This window comes from Nomascus leucogenys, chromosome 6 (genome assembly GCF_006542625.1).
Source record: "Nomascus leucogenys isolate Asia chromosome 6, Asia_NLE_v1, whole genome shotgun sequence".
NCBI classification, from domain to species: Eukaryota; Metazoa; Chordata; class Mammalia; order Primates; family Hylobatidae; genus Nomascus; species Nomascus leucogenys.
Genome location: NC_044386.1, coordinates 117,580,246 through 117,598,355, shown reverse-complemented (window position 1 = coordinate 117,598,355; position 18,110 = coordinate 117,580,246). Strand labels below are relative to the sequence as shown.

Genomic DNA, 18,110 nt, shown 5'->3' with positions numbered 1-18,110 from the left:
TACAAAATTCATGAGGGTGGAGCTGGGATGAAGTTCTCTGTGCAACAGAATGACTACACTTTAATCACCAACAAGCCCGGAAAAAGGAATTTTTCTCTTAACCTAAATAAGAGTAACAATGGGCCCACCAGGAGACCCTCCCTTGCCTAACTGTCCAAGGGACAGTCACAGATGTCACAGGGATGTAGTTTGCACTGATAAAAACTGGCAGCTTGATGACAAATAATCCTGCCTTTCCATACTCCCCATCACTTCCTAAGAAAAACGATCGGGGTTAAAAAAATTAAAATAGGCCATAATGACATGAAATGCATCTCTGTGCCTGGGCTGTGAATTCCTCTCCAGCTGACTTACCCCTGGGCAGAAGCGTAACCGGGCCAAGAGCATGAGATGTGCTTGGCTCTGTGCCCTGTGGCCGGGGACCGAGGAGGTGCCACCGGAGCAGTGAGGCAGTGACGTCAGCACAAACAAGCCATGTGATGCCTCTTTTAAACCATTCCAGAGTAACAACCCTTCCAGTGCTGCCCATAAAAGGAAGTCTTTTTTGCTCTGTAGGGTTCAAGACCTTGTTTACTATTTCCACACACACACAAAATCTCCATTAGACTCTAGAAGGATGTGTGAGCTGATAAAACTCATCTTTTAAAAAGCAAATTTTTTTTTTTTTTTTTTTTTTTTTTTTTTTTTTTTTTTTTTTTTTACCACGGGTCAGCTCTGGGGAGTCTGGAGCCATCCTTCTCGAATGCTTTCCCCTTTGGGGGACACATACCCAGCCCTTCTCCTGGAACAGGGACAAGACTCAAATGGAATTCCTGCCCTGCTGGGGAAGCAGCTTCCTGGGGACCAGCTGTGCCCCCCCAGAGGCTGGGTGACGGTCAGCAGCGTGAGCACATGGAGGTGCCTCTGTATTCTCACTCCACTCTTGGCCCCGATGTCCTGAATTGGACAGGCTGTGACCTGTGTGGGATGTCAGCAGGCCACGAGGCACCCGCAATTCCCGCGTGCTGCCGGGAATCAGCACAGCCCCAGCCCGGTGCCGACGCTCACCAGATTGCCAGAGGACCTGCAGGGCTGAATGTGTCTCTCTCCTGGCAGCCCTCCACAGTGAGGGTCATCTTAGAAACCATGCCTCAGCCAGGAGCGGCTATGGACATGGGGCCTGCGTGCCTCCGTGAGCTCACTGGGGCTGACTGAGCAGGAGCGCCCTTCCTGCCTGTTTGGATCACACTCAAGCTCTCGATTCCCGCAGAACCAAACCAGGATTCCAGCGATGGGAAACACTGTACTAGAAAACTACAAAAAACATCAGATTTCACTACGTTTGTTTCAGACTCACCTATGAGTTGATAATGCTCCAGGCTAAAAGTTCAGATTCCCTCCTGAATCCTGCAGACCAAAGACTTCTCTGGCAACAGTCTGGACACGGGGAGCTGTGGAAGTGTTACCAGTAGAACAAATGGCTTCCTAGCCCAAGTTTTCCATGGCTGCATTCACACCTCTGCCCTGGCCCTTATCCTGCAGCATTAGAGCCGGGACTTTTTACGTCACTACATTTCCTGAAAGCCAGGGCCACTCCTGGCTCATCTGTGTGACCTCAGGGTCAGCACGCACCCAGAGGGGCTCAACGGTATCTGTGGCATAAATACCAAGATCTGGGCTGAAATAAGGCTGAGGACGGGCTGTGTCACCAATCTAAAGTACAGACCTAGCAGGGAACTACAACCCAAATCTGATGCCGTGGTACTTGCTAAGTTAATTCACACTGAGTCATGGCGTTGAGACTCAGACCTCAACACCCCGTGGCTTGGGGACCACGGAGTCCTTCCTCTAAAGCTGGAACACTCGGTGACACTGAGGGGTGAGAAGCTGGCTACTTCCTGATGGTGAGCTCCAGTCCACCTGCAGCCACTGAGCTCCTTCAGCCCCCAGTGAGGCCAGATGGTGCCTGTTCAGATCTCAGAACCACACAACTCACACACTTTCTCACCTGGGACCTGGCAGAGGTTGAGCTCAGGGACTCTCCTCTCCGGGATAAACAGAGGCCATTCTTTCATGTCTTGTAACAACAGAACTCCCATCCTAGAATCCTCCTTTCTCACGTAAGCTCATCAGTAAACTCAGGACAACATGGGCACTCCCTATGAAACCAAATTGCCTCTTTTCTTGGAAGGGAGAAAAATTTTCTTAGAAAAGAGAAAAAAATTTTCGTAGAAGGGAGAAAAGTTGTCGATGGTAAAGCAGAAATGCCTCCTGACTAAACATTTAATGTCAGAGTAAGCGCTGAGCAAATGTCCTTGTCACTCTATGCTGGGAACAGGAAGTGCCCTGCGTTTCCCATGGCAGGGGCCGCGTCCCAGGCAGTTTACATCAATAGTAAAACCCCAGTCACCTGGAGGTGGACCAAGTAAGAAACCCACAAGTCTCTTGTAGATAAACATTTACCCGAGTCAGAGAAAGCACAAAACGATACCGCTCTCCCTCACCCACCCTAAACCACAGGAGCAAAACGCACACCTGCTTTCATGGGCTGTTTCTAAGCTTGCTGAAATACCACCAGTTCTACTATTAGCCTAGATTCTGGCACTGTACCTTTATGCAAATTCAGTGGTCATCAGACCTCCTAACTCCATGGCTTATATTCAGACTTGAAAGCATGATTCTTCTCATAATGGCTGGCAAGAAAACAGTGGCTGCGCTGCTCAAAGTGTGGAGCAGATGGTCACCTGTGAGGGGCACTGGGTGTGTGTGCGCGTGTTGGTGGGGGACTAGGGGGTAGCCAGGCTCCCGGATCCCCCGTGGTCCTCTCCCCTGTGTCCTGGAGCTCACATCCCCACGTGATTGACTCTCACATGGTGTAACCTGAAGGAGAAGGTGGGAGCCTCAGAGTGTGACTTCTGAGGTTTGGTCAGAAAGGACGTTTTACCTTCTGCTCAGGTCCTGAATCTTTTACTCTAGGGCACAGCAGGCAAACTATGTACCTGTGGGTAAAATCTGGCCTGCTGCCTAGTTTTCCAAGGTCTATGAGCTAAGAATGGTTTTCATGTAAATGGCTAAAAGAAATTCAAAATAAGAATATTTTGTAACAACAGATTATGTGGAATTCAAATTTCAGTTTGCAAAAATAAAGTTGTATTGGAACACAGCCACGCTAGCTTATGTGACATCTACAGCTGTGTTTGCTCCACGATGGCAGAGTCAGGTAGTCACAGTCAAGGTCATATGGGCCCACAGAGCCAAAAATATGTTTTAGCCAGCCTTTTAGAGAAAGAGTGTGCCGAACTCTGCTCTAAGAGAAGCCAGCTACACATCCTGAGACACTCGGGCAGCGCTACGGAGAGGCCCACGTACAACAGGGCGATTCATTCAGGGCATACTATCTATGCAGCGACACCTTGGAAGTGGGTCTGCCTGCCCCAGGTAAGCCTTCAGATGACTGCAGCCCTGGCGGACAGCTGGGCTGCAACCGTGAGAAGGGCTCCAAACCAGCGCCAGTCAGCTATGCCGCTCCTGCATTCCTCAACTTCAGAAACCTCTGAGAGATAATACATGTTTACTGTTGCTCTTAACTAGTAGATTTTGGGTAGTTTGTTAAACTGCGATAAAAAACTGACAGAAGGGGAGAAGAAGAATTTCTACACTGGGCAAGAAAAGGTACTAAGTGGCCGGGCGCGGTGGCTCACGCTTGTAATCCCAGCACTTTGGGAGGCCGAGGCGGGCGGATCACGAGGTCAGGAGATCGAGACCATGGTGAAACCCCGTCTCCACTAAAAATACAAAAAAATTAGCCGGGCGTGGTGGCGGGCGCCTGTAGTCCCAGCTACTCGGAGAGGCTGAGGCAGGAGAATGGCCTGAACCCGGGAGGCGGAGCTTGCAGTGAGCTGAGATTGCGCCACTGCACTCCAGCCTGGGCGACAGCGCGAGACTCCGTCTCAAAAAAAAAAAAAAAAAAAAAAAAAAAAAAGAAAAGGTACTAAGTGGTCTTTTGAGCCTCTTCCAAGTTTGTACTGTGGAGTTCCGAAGAGGCCATGCTGGGAGGTTTCCTTGATGAGGGCTCCAGGAAAGCCAGTGCCACTGCATCTGCAGGTGCCACCCTTGGAGAAGAGGAGCCTGCCATCACTGGCCCAGGCCCAGGGCACCAGCCAACTTTCTGGTTCTGGCCCTGCCTTGATGGGACAATGGGAACCCCCACATGTGCTAGCTGTGCGAGGGTGATGCCTTCACTCTGGCTTTCCCTGGCATCCTTCCTGCAGCACCTTTCTGAATTCCACACAAAGTGTCCATTGCCTGGGATGCACTTCAGCTGAATCTATGTTCAGAAGCAGCAGCTAATGAGCATGATGCCCAGCCAACGTACTCCCAAAGCACAGGGGTGTGTATCCAGTCTTCCCCACCCCATGCCCTCCAGAGGCCGGCCAGTTACAAGGAGCTTAGGGATTCAGTATTTGTAGCAACACTCAAAGTGCTTTGAAACAAAAATAGCACCTTGATTGTTTGATAAGGACAATGATTTCTGAGACTATGGAATTCTAAGATGCCCCCCAAGATTGCTGCCCCTGGTGTAAAAATCCCATATAATCCCCTCACTTGAGTATGGGTGGGACTTGTGAACATGAGAGGATACTTCACTCCTCTAATTAGGCTTCTAATCAGTTGACTGTGAATCACTTAAAAGGGAGAGATTATCCTGGGTAGCTCTGACTTTATCAGGTAAAAAACCAGTAGAAGCAGTGGAGAGCTGTCCTCTTATCAGTCTTGAAGAAATAGGCTGCTGTTAGGAGAGGGCCTACGGAGGGTGTATATGGCAAGGACTGTGAGTGGCCTTGGCCTCCAGGAGTTGAAAGCAGTCCCCAGCTGACAGGTGCCAAGAATATGGGGACCTCAGTCCTGCAACTGCAGAACCCTAAAGGAGCCTGAAGATGTCCCTGAGCCTCAGGTGAGACCGCAGCCCCACTGACATCTTGATTTCTGCCTCCTGCGACTCTGAGCTGAGAGCAAGAACACCTGTATCTGGATTCCTGGTCCACAGACACTGTACAAGACCAAATGAGCAAAACTTTTGTGGCTGCTGGAGCCCTCATTCCCTCCTGTCCATCTGACACACGTCTGGTTCATATCTATCTATTATCCCGCCACTGTGGGCCCAGCCTGAGTCTGTGCTGGCTCCAGGTGGGTGGATGGGTGAGAGAGAGGAGCTGGGTGCCTTCATGCAGACACAACAGCTCAGCAATTCCTCAGGATCCTTTCCAAAGTGAAGCCAAACCTGTCCTGAAAAGCATTTCTGGAAATCTCCTGAATTGCTCTTGAGATCCTAGTGGGGGCTGACCTTCATGTTCAGTTGTGGAGATCCAGATCAATCTCTGAAACCCGCCTTAAAGTGCATGTCAAAAGCAAGGCCATTGCTCCCAACCTGTACCTGTTGTGCACCTGATGACTGAACCAGAACACCTTCACCCCCTCCTCAAACTCGTTCCAGGAAAGACAACGAGGCCTCCCTGCTCCAGCAGCTCTGACCTCCACTGAGCCACAAAACAGCACTGTCCATGGACAGAGAGCAAGTCCTTCACCAAAAGGGGGGCTTCTCCAGGGAGCGCTGAGCAGTGAGGCCTCACAAACACTGTGAGGCATCACAAACTGTCTCTCGTCATCTGACAAAACTTTGGACTAAAAGCTGCAAAGTGTTTTTTCAAAATAAGTGGGGTTGCCAGGTGCGATGGCTCATGCCTGTAATCCCAGCACTTTGGGAGGCTGAGGCGGGCAGATCATCTGAGGTCAGGAGTTCGAGACCAGCCTGGCCAATATGGTGAAACCCCACCTCTACTAAAAATTAGCTGGGAGTGGTGGTGGGCGCCTGTAATCCCAGCTATTTGGGAGGCTGAGGCAGGAGAATTGCTTGAACCCAGGAGGCAGAGGTTGCAGTGAGCCAAGATCACGCCAATGCACTCCAGCCTGGGTGACAGAGTGAGACTCCATCTCAAAAAAAAAAAAAAAAAGAAAAAAAAAAGTGCAGTGAGAAGACAAATTTACCAGCACTGGCGTCCTTCTGTCGGCAGGGATGTCAGCTCACACACGCTCCAGGTCCACACTGGTCAGTGGATGAAGCTCCGGAGAGCATGTTACTTAGATGGTTTATGACTTTTGTAAACACTTAACAGAGAAGACATGTGGGGCAGGGTTCAGAAGACACCAAGCTGACCCTACATGGTGCATGCCAGAGTCCTGGCCATGCAGCTCTGTGTACACTCACTGCGGTGGTTCCCTCAGGCCTGCCACAGGTGGGGTGGGGGCTCTTGAATTCGACTTCAGAGTAGTAAGTGTTGTGTTGTTGCCTTCTTTAAAAAGAAACAAAAGCCTCACATGGAGAGGATGAGTAAGGATGGATTACTCTGGCCAGACATTTCAGAGACATTTGGCCTGAGAAACTACAGTGCGAACTGCAAATCAGAATGAAAGTATTAAGGAATATGGGGTAGAAACCCACAGAAAGGCACAGGTCTACCAACCAAATGAAGCTCCTTCCACGAGGACAAACCTCTTCTCACCTGTGCCTGGCAAGGGGGCACAGGACCAGAGAGAATGGCTTTAATCTCCTAATCTCCTGTGACCCAAGAAAACAGGTATTTGAGAAGAGAAATCAGAAGAGCACGGAGGGCCCAGGAAGTACGTACAGCATGTCAGGACAGTTGTCTGGCTTGTCCAGAAGGCCGCCCTCCATGACGAAGCGAAGGACTTGCTCGTTGGACAAGCCCTGGTAGGGCTGCTCAGCCAGTGTGGCGATCTCCCAGAGGACGACCCCAAAGGACCTACAGGGAGAAAAAAACCGTGAGGAGCCTGGAAAGGGATGGACTGAACCATCCTGCCCCCTCCTTTCCAGCACTTCTTACATCCCGAGCAGATAAACTGTCCTTACTACGGTGACAGTGCTTGTCAGACAGCGAGCCAGACCCTGGGCTAAGTGACATCATCCTCCCTCTGTTGCCGCTAATGTTCCCGGTAGACTCAATTCAGCCCCGGTGGTGGAGCTAAGGAAGGTGATGGTGAGGGCGCTTCCGGCATCCCTTGCACGGTCAGGATGCCCCCGAGCTGTGCTTTGAACGCAGAGTGTACTGGGTTCAGCATCTACCTAGTCCCAGCCATTTACCTGGCAAGGCGGTATCTCCTAACCTGGCTGTAACCCAAAAAGAATGACATTCTTGTCCAAGCCCCAGCCTGGACATTAACTTAGTAGCCTCAGATGAAGCCTGGGACACTCAAGCTTTACCAAGCTCCTCAGGTGATTTTTACAATCAGACAATTTTGGAAACCTCTACCCAAGTGGTTCTCACTTCTGGCTACACAGGAGAATCTCCTGGGGAGGTTTTTAAACAGAGGCCTGGACACCCAATAGAAACTCTGATTTGATTGGTGTGGGGTGAGGGCCTGGGTCCTGGAATGTTTAAAAGATCTATAGGGATCTTGAGGCCCAGTTGGGCCAAGGGAGAAGAGAACTGCTGCTCCCCTACCCACAACAGAGCTGGGGAGCTGCTGGCCTGCAGGGCCTCTGTGTCACAGGTCGGGGGACCAGCGTGGGCTGCACTGGCTGGGAGGGGGTATCATGGACAAAGAATCCTTAAGCAGAGAAGTTGGCTGAGGAATAACTTTGTAGTGAGTTATTCTGCCATGCATGCAGCTTTGCCAGTTTAGAAGATCAAACCGCTGGAAAACAGAACGGAGAGTACATATACGCAACTTTCAGACAGAATGTTAAAAAAGACAACGCTGGAATCTGCAAAACAAATGTGCCCTCCTAGGGCAAATCTCCGTAATTCACAAATTCCCCCTGGGCTGTGTGCCTTTCCACCTGGTTCACTTTGATGGAGTAAAGTGGGCTACTCATCAACAAGTAGGGGCGGGAGCGGGGTGGGGAGCAGGGATTCTAGCTGGATCTGTCCTGGGCTATAGGTGCTGGTCAAGCCTCATGGAAAAACCTGGGGCAGGAGATTTCCCACCAAGAGCTCTTGGGACCTTGACCTTGTGCCCAAGCCCACAGGGCCCCTGACTGTATGAGAACGTTTTATTCGCTGCTTTAGCTACTTTCGGTCAAAGATTTTTGTACAAATTGATACTAAAAGTAGATGTTAGACAGAAATAGAATCTTAGCAATCAGAGGACAGACCAACCCAAGGTCCTTTTTAATTGCAAGTGACCAAGAAATGCTGTCGTCTTCATGTTGTACAAGAGACCCAGAGGCCAAAGTGCAGTTTGGCGAGGCCTGGGCCCAGGGGAGAAGGGGCTTCTCCATCAGCTTTGTGCGGGAAGCTCTGCCTTCCACAACCAGCCCAGCCATACGGGCAGCATGCCTCAGATGCCAGTGGCAGTAGGACCCACACATCTGAAATGCAGCTTGGTATAAGAAATGACTAGCTCTCCAACAATAAAAAATTAAAAATAAAATAAAAAAGAAGAAATGACCAGCTCTCTGCTTTTGCTGACTGTAGGCTGGTCTGGGAAATGGCCTGAGGATGTGGCTCCCTCCCAGACCCACTTCTCCTCTTGCCCCACGTGCCTTTCCTGGCTGTGTCAGCGGCTTGCAGGCAGCCAGTTCTCACGGCACGGCTCCCACCCTGGCCCTCACGGCCCAACTGCTCCATTCCAAGTTCCTGGTTACTGGGCTACCCACAAACTCACTGCGTCTCACACTGAACTCTGATTTGTGCCCTGTTCTTCCCCCAGCTTCCCTGCAGCTGATGCCCATTCCACCCGAGCAGTCGGCCTGCTGTCACCCACGCCCTCGGCCTCCTCGGAGTCCCACTGCGACCTGTCCACCCAGGCTCGCATCTGTCCAAGGTCTGGCACCCTCCTCTGTCCCCCAGAGCTCCCTCAGTGTGCAGGATCCTCCTCGCCTGGCCTGCCACATCCCTCTCTTCTTTGGTTACAGCATCTTGCTCAATGCAGCCATATACTCTGCTAACAAGAAGAACTTCTTCAAGCACAGCTCTCATCACCCTCCAGTTCAGAGACCTTAACAGGGCTTAAAGAATTAGTCCAGGACGCCTAACACAACAGCTGAGGCCTGGCTTGATCGCTCTGCAGCCTAAGTCCCCCAAGGAAACCTCACCAACCCCACCTGCAGCAGGTGCTCCCTACTGCCATGCCTGCCCAGCATTCCCACTGCCAGGAACTCCCACCTCCACCCCGCCCTGCTTCCTAGTGCTCCTTTTGTGACAATCCATACTTAGGGTGCCTACACAACTTCATCTCTTCTGTGAAGGCTTCTGCAACCCCAAACTGTGAGAATTGCTTCCTCTTCTCCGTAAGACTTTATCCTTCAAGGACCAGGACGACGTCGTCGTCGTTGTCATCATTATCATTATCATCATCCCTGCATCTTCCACACCCCCAAGAGCCTTACCATCACACACAGGCAACAATACAGGAGGTTGCAGGCCTAGCTCTCCACAAATGCTTGTCGAGTTGAACTGCAAAGTCTATCTCCTGAGCAACTCTTGTCTGAGGTCAACATCACCTGTCACTGAGGGCCACCGAGTGCTGGAGTCTGTCGTCCTTCGCAGCTTGTGATAACTGCAAGGTGTGGACACTGAACCATCTCTACACAATACCAGTTGCCACAGGAGGCATTTAAACATCTATTCAGGTACCGCAGACTTCTCTAGACAGACCTTGACTTACAGATGGAGCAACCGAAGGCCAGAGAAGCTCTGAGGTTTAACCAGGGCCACACAGCCGGTCAGAAGCACTGAGAAATACGCAACACCTCTGTGGTTTTCAAATGTGGTGTTGGCTATTCATGACTTCATATAAAATCAAGTCTTCCATTTCATGGATAGATTTAATCTTCAAACATTAGATAAATGTCTCTGTGTAAAGCCCTTTCTAATTGGGAACCCTGAGGTTGTTTCCCCAGGGGGCAGACCCGTGGCTGTGAGTCACCCCGCAATGCCTGTGCTGGCTGGAGGCAGCATTCAGTAACTATACTTCCCCACACCAGGAGGGGATGGTAGCAATGGCCCACTCTCCAGCAAATTAAAACCTACAGAGAAATCCACATTCCCCACAGATGGTAATTAGCCATGAAAGAAGCAAATAACCTTGGCTATTTGTGACTATTTGGAAAGCGTCTTAATAAAAAATAAAGATTATGTGTTGGGTGATCCAGATGCTCGGGAAGAAGGCACAGCTCTAGGCTGTGGGGTGCGGCTCCCCAGTCCTTTGTCTGGTTTCCTCCACACCTAGAGGGCACCCTTGTCATTTCAGAGGGACGTGGTGCTACAGGGAGCTGCAGGGAGAGCAGCCACAGTGCCCAAGGGCCTGGGAATGAAGTCCTGGCAGACAGCAGGAAACCTGGAGGTGTTGTGGCTGAAGAGACACCCCTCCTTAGATGACTCCTGGACCTATCTATGAAGAACAGAGCGAGGTATGCAATTGTGCTACACAGAGAAGGTCCAATGGGTGTCACACAGAGGCTGATGTGGCAGAACAAGAGGGATTTGCTAAGAACGAGGCTGTCGTAAAGGATGAGGCTGGCCTGCCTTTGTGAGGAAGTGAACATGGAGTCCCTGGAAACCTCTTAGCAGAAGCTCAACCACCAGCTGTCAAAGATCTGTGGGTGCGTTGGGGGCTGGGCCTGACTGCAGGCATACATCCCAAATCCTAAAATTCTGGGGTCTCTTCTACAAAGTCAAATAAAATTCTTTGTGTTTCTTTCTAGATTTTTAACTATTTAGGAATCATTGCTTTGTGCTGTTGAATACAATCTAAAATCATTTCCATTCCTTTGAGAGGGACAGCTTTAGTTTAGAGCCTGGACAGCTGAGAAACCTACTCCAACGCCCTGGCCTTCCTGACCTGTGCTATCCTCAAAGTCTGTGTTAAAAAACAAAACCTGAAGCACTGTCAATGCCTGAGCATTTCATGGAATGAATACCAAATGCCTATTCATGTTTATACATAACTTTTCGTATTGGTTCATAGTAGTCATGTAGTCAAATGGACAGAAACTGGCATTGAGGCCAGACGCGGTGGCTCACGCTTGTAATCCCAGCACTTTGGGAGGCCGAGGCGGGCAGATCACGAGGTCAGGAGATCGAGACCATGGTGAAACCCCGTCTCTACTAAAAATACAAAAAATTAGCCGGACGTGGTGGCGGGCGCCTGTAGTCCCAGCTACTCGGAGAGGCTGAGGCAGGAGAATGGCGTGAACCCGGAAGGCAGAGCTTGCAGTGAGCCAAGATCGCGCCACTGCACTCCAGCCTGGGTGACAGAGCGAGACTCCATCTCCAAAAAAAGAAAAAAAAGAAACTGGCATTGAACACACTGTATGTCCCTTTGTTGCTGCTTGTGCAGTAACTGTTAGTCAGAATTTGGGTAACATTTGCCTGAGAGATAGGCACAACACTTTATCGTTCTATCCTGCTTCTGTTCTCCCTGGCTGTATAGTTTTCTATTTTATTATACTACAAGCTGACCTCCAAGCTCTTGGAGGCACGAAGCCTGGAATAAACAGATGCATGCACATACCCAGGCTTGCCCTCTCCTCACCATCCCAATCTCTAAACACCATGCTGAGCGCTTTGATTTGAGAGTAAAGAGATAACCATCTTGGATAAGCTGATTGCAAAACAGATCTCATACTTGAGCTTAAGAAGCAATCATGCTTTGCCGGGTCATATTCAAATGCTATTTCCAATTTGCACCTGTCTTCAAAATAAGATCCAAGGCCCCTGAACTGTGAAAGGTTTATGAGGTTAAAAAAAAAAATGATGTCAGTCACTATTGAAATAGTTCCTCTATGCGGTCATCCAGACTGTTGGAGTAAACAACTACCATTTCTGTAACACAACAGCAACGGGATCCCCCCAGAGGAAAGCCAAGACACTAGTTGACATTCTAGAAGGTGCCTGTGCCAGGGCCTCAGCCTGCCAATAACCTCAGTTGTATTTCAGAACCTGACTGTCTCTCTGCAATGTTGCCAAGAAACCGCAATAAACAATACTACCGAGAGGCCTCTGATCCCTCGGCCGATAGGCTTCCGCTGGAAGACACTGTTTACGATTAAGGGAGACGTTTTGCTTCCCATAACCATCCCTGGGTGCACAATGGTGGATGCCCACTGAAAGACAGACGGCAGATGGGACCAGCAGGAAAACACAATCAGGACTCATAAGCTTTGGGTCTAAATAAAGCACTGTCTGCAATCTGAGGGTTAGATTAGGTGAGGCAGACACACAGTATCTGTTTATTGAGAAAGAGGAAAAGAGAAAGAAGGCAGGCAGAGGAGAAACAAAAAGAGGTGACGGCTTCTGGCACATCCCAGCTCCTGGAAACATAATCGGGATCTGCTGAAGACGGAAAGAATGTTGGTCCCACAAATTCTTTAAAATCCCACAAATGCCCTTCTGCCCTTAGCTAGCCCACTGACAACAGGAACACCTCAGTGATGAAGTGTGGCTCGCACAACACTGAGCTAAGCTGGAAATGAACAGAGAAAGATAAAGCCCTAGAGACTAGGCTGGTGGAAAGTGTGGAGGCTGGGGGCTGCAGGCTGGCAACGCAGTAAAGGCTCTCATACCAGACGTCCGAGTAAGTGGTGAAGACTCCATCCTTGAGGGACTCAGGAGACATCCAGCGCACAGGCAGCAGCCCTTTCCCTCCTTTCCGGTAATAGTCCGTCTCATAGATATCTCGGGTCATACCAAAATCTGTAAGGGGAAGAGAGGGCGCAGAGTCACACGCTGGAGCAGGACCACTACTGTCACAGCAGAGGACCCTACACTCATTACGTGTGGAGAGACACAAGGCAAGACACAAGACACGTCCCACTTTAAGGCGGCCAAATATTAGGGTTTGCAATTTTATAAGGTGGAGACAGTAAGGGATGATTAATCACATGATGAGCAAATACCAAGCAATCTCCACTTCTAATATATTTACAATTTGATTCCCTTAAGAAGTTAATTCCCTTATTGCATTTAACTGAGAGGCAGGCTGAGTGCAGTGACTGAACGTCTGTAATCCCAGCACTTTGGGAGGCCACGGCAGGAAGATCGCTTGCACCCAGGAATTCAAGATCAGCCTGGGCAACATAGCAAGACCCTGTCTGTATAAAAAAAAAATAAAAAATTAGCCAGTTGTGAGTGGTGGTGTGCGCCTGTGTTCCTAGGTACTTGGGAGGCTAAGGTGGAAGAATCACTTGAGCCCTGGAGGTTGAGGCTGCAGTGAGCCATGATCACAACACTGCACTCCAGGTTGGGTGACAGAGTGAGACCCTGTCTCGAAAATAAAAATAAGAAAAAAGGAGGCGGTGTAAAAATTAGAGTCCCACAATTTAAGAAAATATGTAGTACTGCAGAGACCAATGGTCATTTACACATGGTTTTAAAACCTGACCAAATAAACAGGAGAGTACAGATGCTTACTTAACTTGGTAGCACTGCCCCATCACTGGAGAAAATAATTTCACTGCTTAATAAGTGGGAAAATATTCAGAGTAACAATTCATGATGACAAAAGTACCCAGTTAGATGCCGAAGAGATGCTATTTACGAGGCCCCTGAAGCTATTACTCAATACCGTTTTTCAACATAATACTCCCACTCATTTTTGAAAATTTCTTCCATTTTCCATGTCTCCAGAAGATGCCACATAATTATGTCTGATGGCAGGTCGCTTTATAATCCTAAATTATTGCTGCTTTGTCAGATTTTGATTCTGCACTCAATCATACAACCTTTTCTTAAGTGGACTCTTCTGTTCTCCTTCCCAGGAGAAAGGGCTGCTCTACTTCAAAATGCTCATGTACGTCTCTAACTCATGCCACAAAGAGGTAAGGCTACAAAAGCAAACACAAAGAGACCACAGTTCCTTGGACTTGAACCAACATAATTTACTTGTGCTATGCGAAGAGCCCTCAAACTGCCTCTGGTAAAATTACTTGTCATATTTGTCATCCATGAGATGCTGGGCATTGGGAAAACATCTTGAACCCTTGTGAAGAATAAAAATGAAGTGCGAAAGTGTTATCTGTGAATTAATCCAGTGACATGCAAATAGGGGATTTGCCTTTACTTGCACAAGGTGGAAAAGAAGGAACCCTATTAAAAAACACAAACGATCTTCCTCAGCACAAATGAAAAACTTGAAATTCTAGAAAGAAAAACCATGATGACAAAAAAAATCACTATAAATATGCCACATGGTTCAACAGCAAACATGATCCCTGCTGATTTGGATTTAAAATGGCAATTGGCACAAAAAACACCTCTCTCAGGGTGACGCACAGTGGGGAGAAACTGAGTCCCTCCCACGTGCCAGGAGGGTGGGAAGAAGACGCAGACAGCAACTGCCATCTGGAAAGGCCCTGCCCCGTGCCAGGCATGTGCTGCTGCTTTCCTGCACCAAGTCCTTCTCATAATCCCATGGGGTCTGTTATATTATCACCCTATTTCCGAGGTGAGGAAACTGAAGCTCCCAGATGTAAGGCACCTGGCCCAAGTCTCTCATCCATTAGTGGCAGAACTGGCCCACCTCAGGCCCACCTGGCTCCTCAGTCCCTGTGCTCTCCCCTGCACTGGGAAGGGGAGCTGGCTGGCATTTCCATGGGGACAATCTGAGTTCTACAGAGAGGGAAGGAGAAGGGGAAGGAGAAACGAGCTGGGTGCACAAAGGAAGCCCAGCCAGGGACGCGGGCAGCTCTTTCCCGGGAGCCCTGAGGCAGGACGGCCTCTTCAGACTCCTTTGCCTCTCTGAGGGCTGCCCAGCTTCACAGGGCACCAAACGTGAGGACGTCTCAACGTGCCAAACCTAGGGACACACTGGCAGATCCCGAACGAGGAACTCTGATGACGGAGGGATGTGGGCTCTGGGATATGGCTCCATTTCAATATCTCTAGCTCCTACAGAGTAAAAAGAAAGACACTCACCCCTACTTTAGAAACCATTCTCAGCCGGGCATGGTGGCTCATGCCTGTAATCCCAGCACTTTCGGAGGCTGAGGTGGGTGGATCACCTGAGGTCAGGAGTTCAAGACCAGCCTAGCTAACATGATGAAACCCTGTTTCTACTAAAAATACAAAAAATTAGCTGGGCATGGTGGCATGTGCCTGTAATCCCAGCTACTCAGGAGGCTGAGGCAGGAGAATTGCTTGAATCTGGGAGGTGGAGGTTGTGGTGAGCCAAGATTGCGCCACTGCACTCCAACTTGGGCAACAAGAGCAAAACTCCATCTCAAAAAAAGAAACCGTTCTCTAAAAGATTCTCATTGTTCACTAAAGGGGCTAAAACATTTCATTAAAACATCACTACTAAAGGAAAAAAATATGTTACTAAAGGAAGGTGAACACTTCCAGAAAAGGCAGTTCAAGAACTAGACACAGAGGTCCATTTGAAATAGCGTCTTTTGGGTGTTAAATCTCCCCTGCAGTTTCTCAAGATAAATATTTGGTATTTTCCTAAACTATCATCATATCATAGTGGGAAGATGAGAATCCCGGTAAAAGCAGGTGGTTTCCTGAGCAGCCCTGATGTTATGTGTGTTTTTATTAGGCAGATTAAAAGACCAAAGTAAAAACACAAACCTAAAAGCTGAAGTGGGTTTTAACAATTGCTCAGAAATTCAATCCAACCCCTTTTTCTGGTGTGACAGTGGGTGGTGGCAACAAGGGGGTCTAACCAGCAGGCTGGTCAGCTAAGAGCAGGACAGCAAGTGTTGTGAGAGAGTGGTCGAGAGCTTGGAGGCTGGCCAGCCCCGGCCGTGAAACCCAGTGAGCAGTGATCATCCCTCACCTAAGGGACTGCCATGTCAGCTCCTGCCACTGCTCCTGCTCCGTGCAGAGGCTTCGTCATTAGGGCAGCTTGCCTCTTAGAAAACAATGTGGGTCCCTGGAAGGGGAGCAATGCTCCTTATAAGCTAGGAAAATTGGAGGGATGAATGCAAGGTTGGACAGTGAGTTTTATTCCCAAGTCAAAATCTCCTGAAAACACTGTCTTAATTATTTCTGTAACCAATGCTAAGAAGTGTTCTACCAAGAAATGCCTCAAACGTCTGGAGAGCCAGCCTCAGGGACCATGCCCAGTATCTGAACCACCATATCCATGAGCTATCAGCACTGGGACCGACCGCGCCAGGTTTGTGACCATCAACTGGAGACAATCACATCATTCCCAAGAAAGAGCCTGTGCACTCAAGGGACACACTAGAAAACCTCTCCAGGGGCAGACTAATGCCAACAAGGTCCTCAAAACACCTGAGTTTAGTTCTTGCCCAGACCTGGAAAGCTAAGGACATACCTCCGATTTTGACTGTGAAATCTTCGGCTACCATGCAATTCCGGGCAGCAAGGTCTCTGTGGACGAATTTGTTGGCGTTGAGGTATGCCATGCCGTCTGCAATCTCTCCGGCCATCTGAATCATCTTGCTTAGGCTTGGAGGTGCTAGGACTGGATTATTCTGTTGGAGATTTAAAAAAATTCACGTGAGAATTTTGGATTTTTTTTCCAGGCCAATTTCTTTTGAGGTTTGCATAGCATCTTTGTTCAATCTGGGCACCGTGGGTTGTTTATGCTAAGAAACCAGGACTTGCTCGGAAGGAACAAACCATCATGGAGAGCATGGCACCTGCTTGCTCCCGGCAAGCTCATCTGCACTTGCTCCCTGACCACATTACAGCTGGTGAGGGAAACACCAATTTGCACTCTCTAGGACCAGCATGTTCTATTTTGGCTAGAGCAAAATTTTTTTAAAGTGAAACAAGCCACTTTTGGTAGTAAGGATTCTCAGTTACTCAAATTCCTATTCATTTATATGTTCCTTTTATTTCCATCACCAAAGTACAGGTAAGAGAAAGGAGAGCACGTTTCAAAGGCCGCGTGGAAGTAAGCAAACATGTTTCCAAATGGACATGGTATATTTTATTTCCCATAAAAGCATCGTTATAAATTATTTAATCCTTTTCTTTCCCTTCAACCTTCTTCTAAAATACAAAAATACCAGGATTATTTTTTCCACCTTACAATGTGGCATTATTTTTTTCTGTGGGCATTATGGAAGACAAGTCCTTGGCAACTGAAGTCCAGCTGAAGCTCGTCTTGGAGGAGACCGGGAATAAGTAACATGGATAAGCATCTCCTACTTTGCAGAGGACAGCAACATGCTGGCTTTGGAATTAAAAAGAATTACCCCTAAATAATACATCCATTTAGAAAAAAGTTTTATATAAAATACATGCCCAAGTCTCTCCATCCTAAAACAATCACTAGTCCCTAACTTTAATGCTACCTTTTATTTTTGCATATACAAGTGCAATAGACTCTACCTTGGTTTTCCTGACCACAAAGCATCTCATACAACACTGCAAAGCCATAGGGCTCTGATAGGTCCCACACCTGTAGGCCGGCCACCAGATGAGCATGCCCAGGCTTTTCCACATGGGGTATCACAGTTGTTTCACTGATGAGAAGATGACTTGGGGCCATGCACAGAAAGTGCCCAGTGGTGCCTGGTACAGAGTCAATGCTCAGTGCTAGTTTCTACGGAAACTTACTTTCTCTGTCTCTTTCTGTCTCTCTGTCTCTCTGTCCCTCTCTCTGTGTCTCTCTCACTCTTTCTTTCTTTCGAGATGGAGTTTTGCTCTGTTGCCCAGGCTAGGGTGCAGTGGCGTGATCTCAGCTCACTGCAACCTCCACCACCCGGGTTCAAGTGATTCTCCTGCCTCAGTCTCCCAAGTAGCTGGGATTACAGGTGTGCACCACCACGCCCACCTAATTTTTGTATTTTTAGTAGAGACGGGGTTTCACCATGTTGGCCAGGCTGGTCAACTGTTGCCCTGCGAGGTGCTAGTTTCTACGGAAAGCTAGTATTTGGAATCAGTATAACAACTCCTCAGTACTTCTTGGTTGGTTCTCTACACTCAGCAACACAAACCTTTGAATTCTGAACAGGCTGTCAAAGCTGTCTCTTGGTGACTTAAAACACTTATCACGTGGTTATCTGGGGAAGCAACATTAAGTCACTGGGGGTAAGTCCAAATCACTACTTTTTAGGGCTTTAGATATGTGTGATGCATTAGAAAATATGCACGTGAAATGTAAAGTTTATGCTCACGATTCTTAAATATTAC

General features: G+C 48.6%; 1 protein-coding gene across 4 annotated transcripts in view; it reads right to left on the bottom strand.

The window, feature by feature from the left end:
- Positions 1–18,110, bottom strand: part of IGF1R (insulin like growth factor 1 receptor) — a 319,110-nt gene that overhangs the window by 9,425 nt on the left and 291,575 nt on the right. For all 4 annotated transcript variants that reach the window (XM_030815070.1, XM_030815071.1, XM_030815072.1 and 1 more), the window contains 3 exons: positions 16,282–16,441; positions 12,566–12,695; positions 6,666–6,800 (listed from right to left, as the gene is read on the bottom strand). In XM_030815070.1, coding sequence (XP_030670930.1) covers positions 6,666–6,800; positions 12,566–12,695; positions 16,282–16,441 — 425 coding nt within the window. The remainder of the gene's footprint in view (positions 1–6,665; positions 6,801–12,565; positions 12,696–16,281; positions 16,442–18,110) is intronic.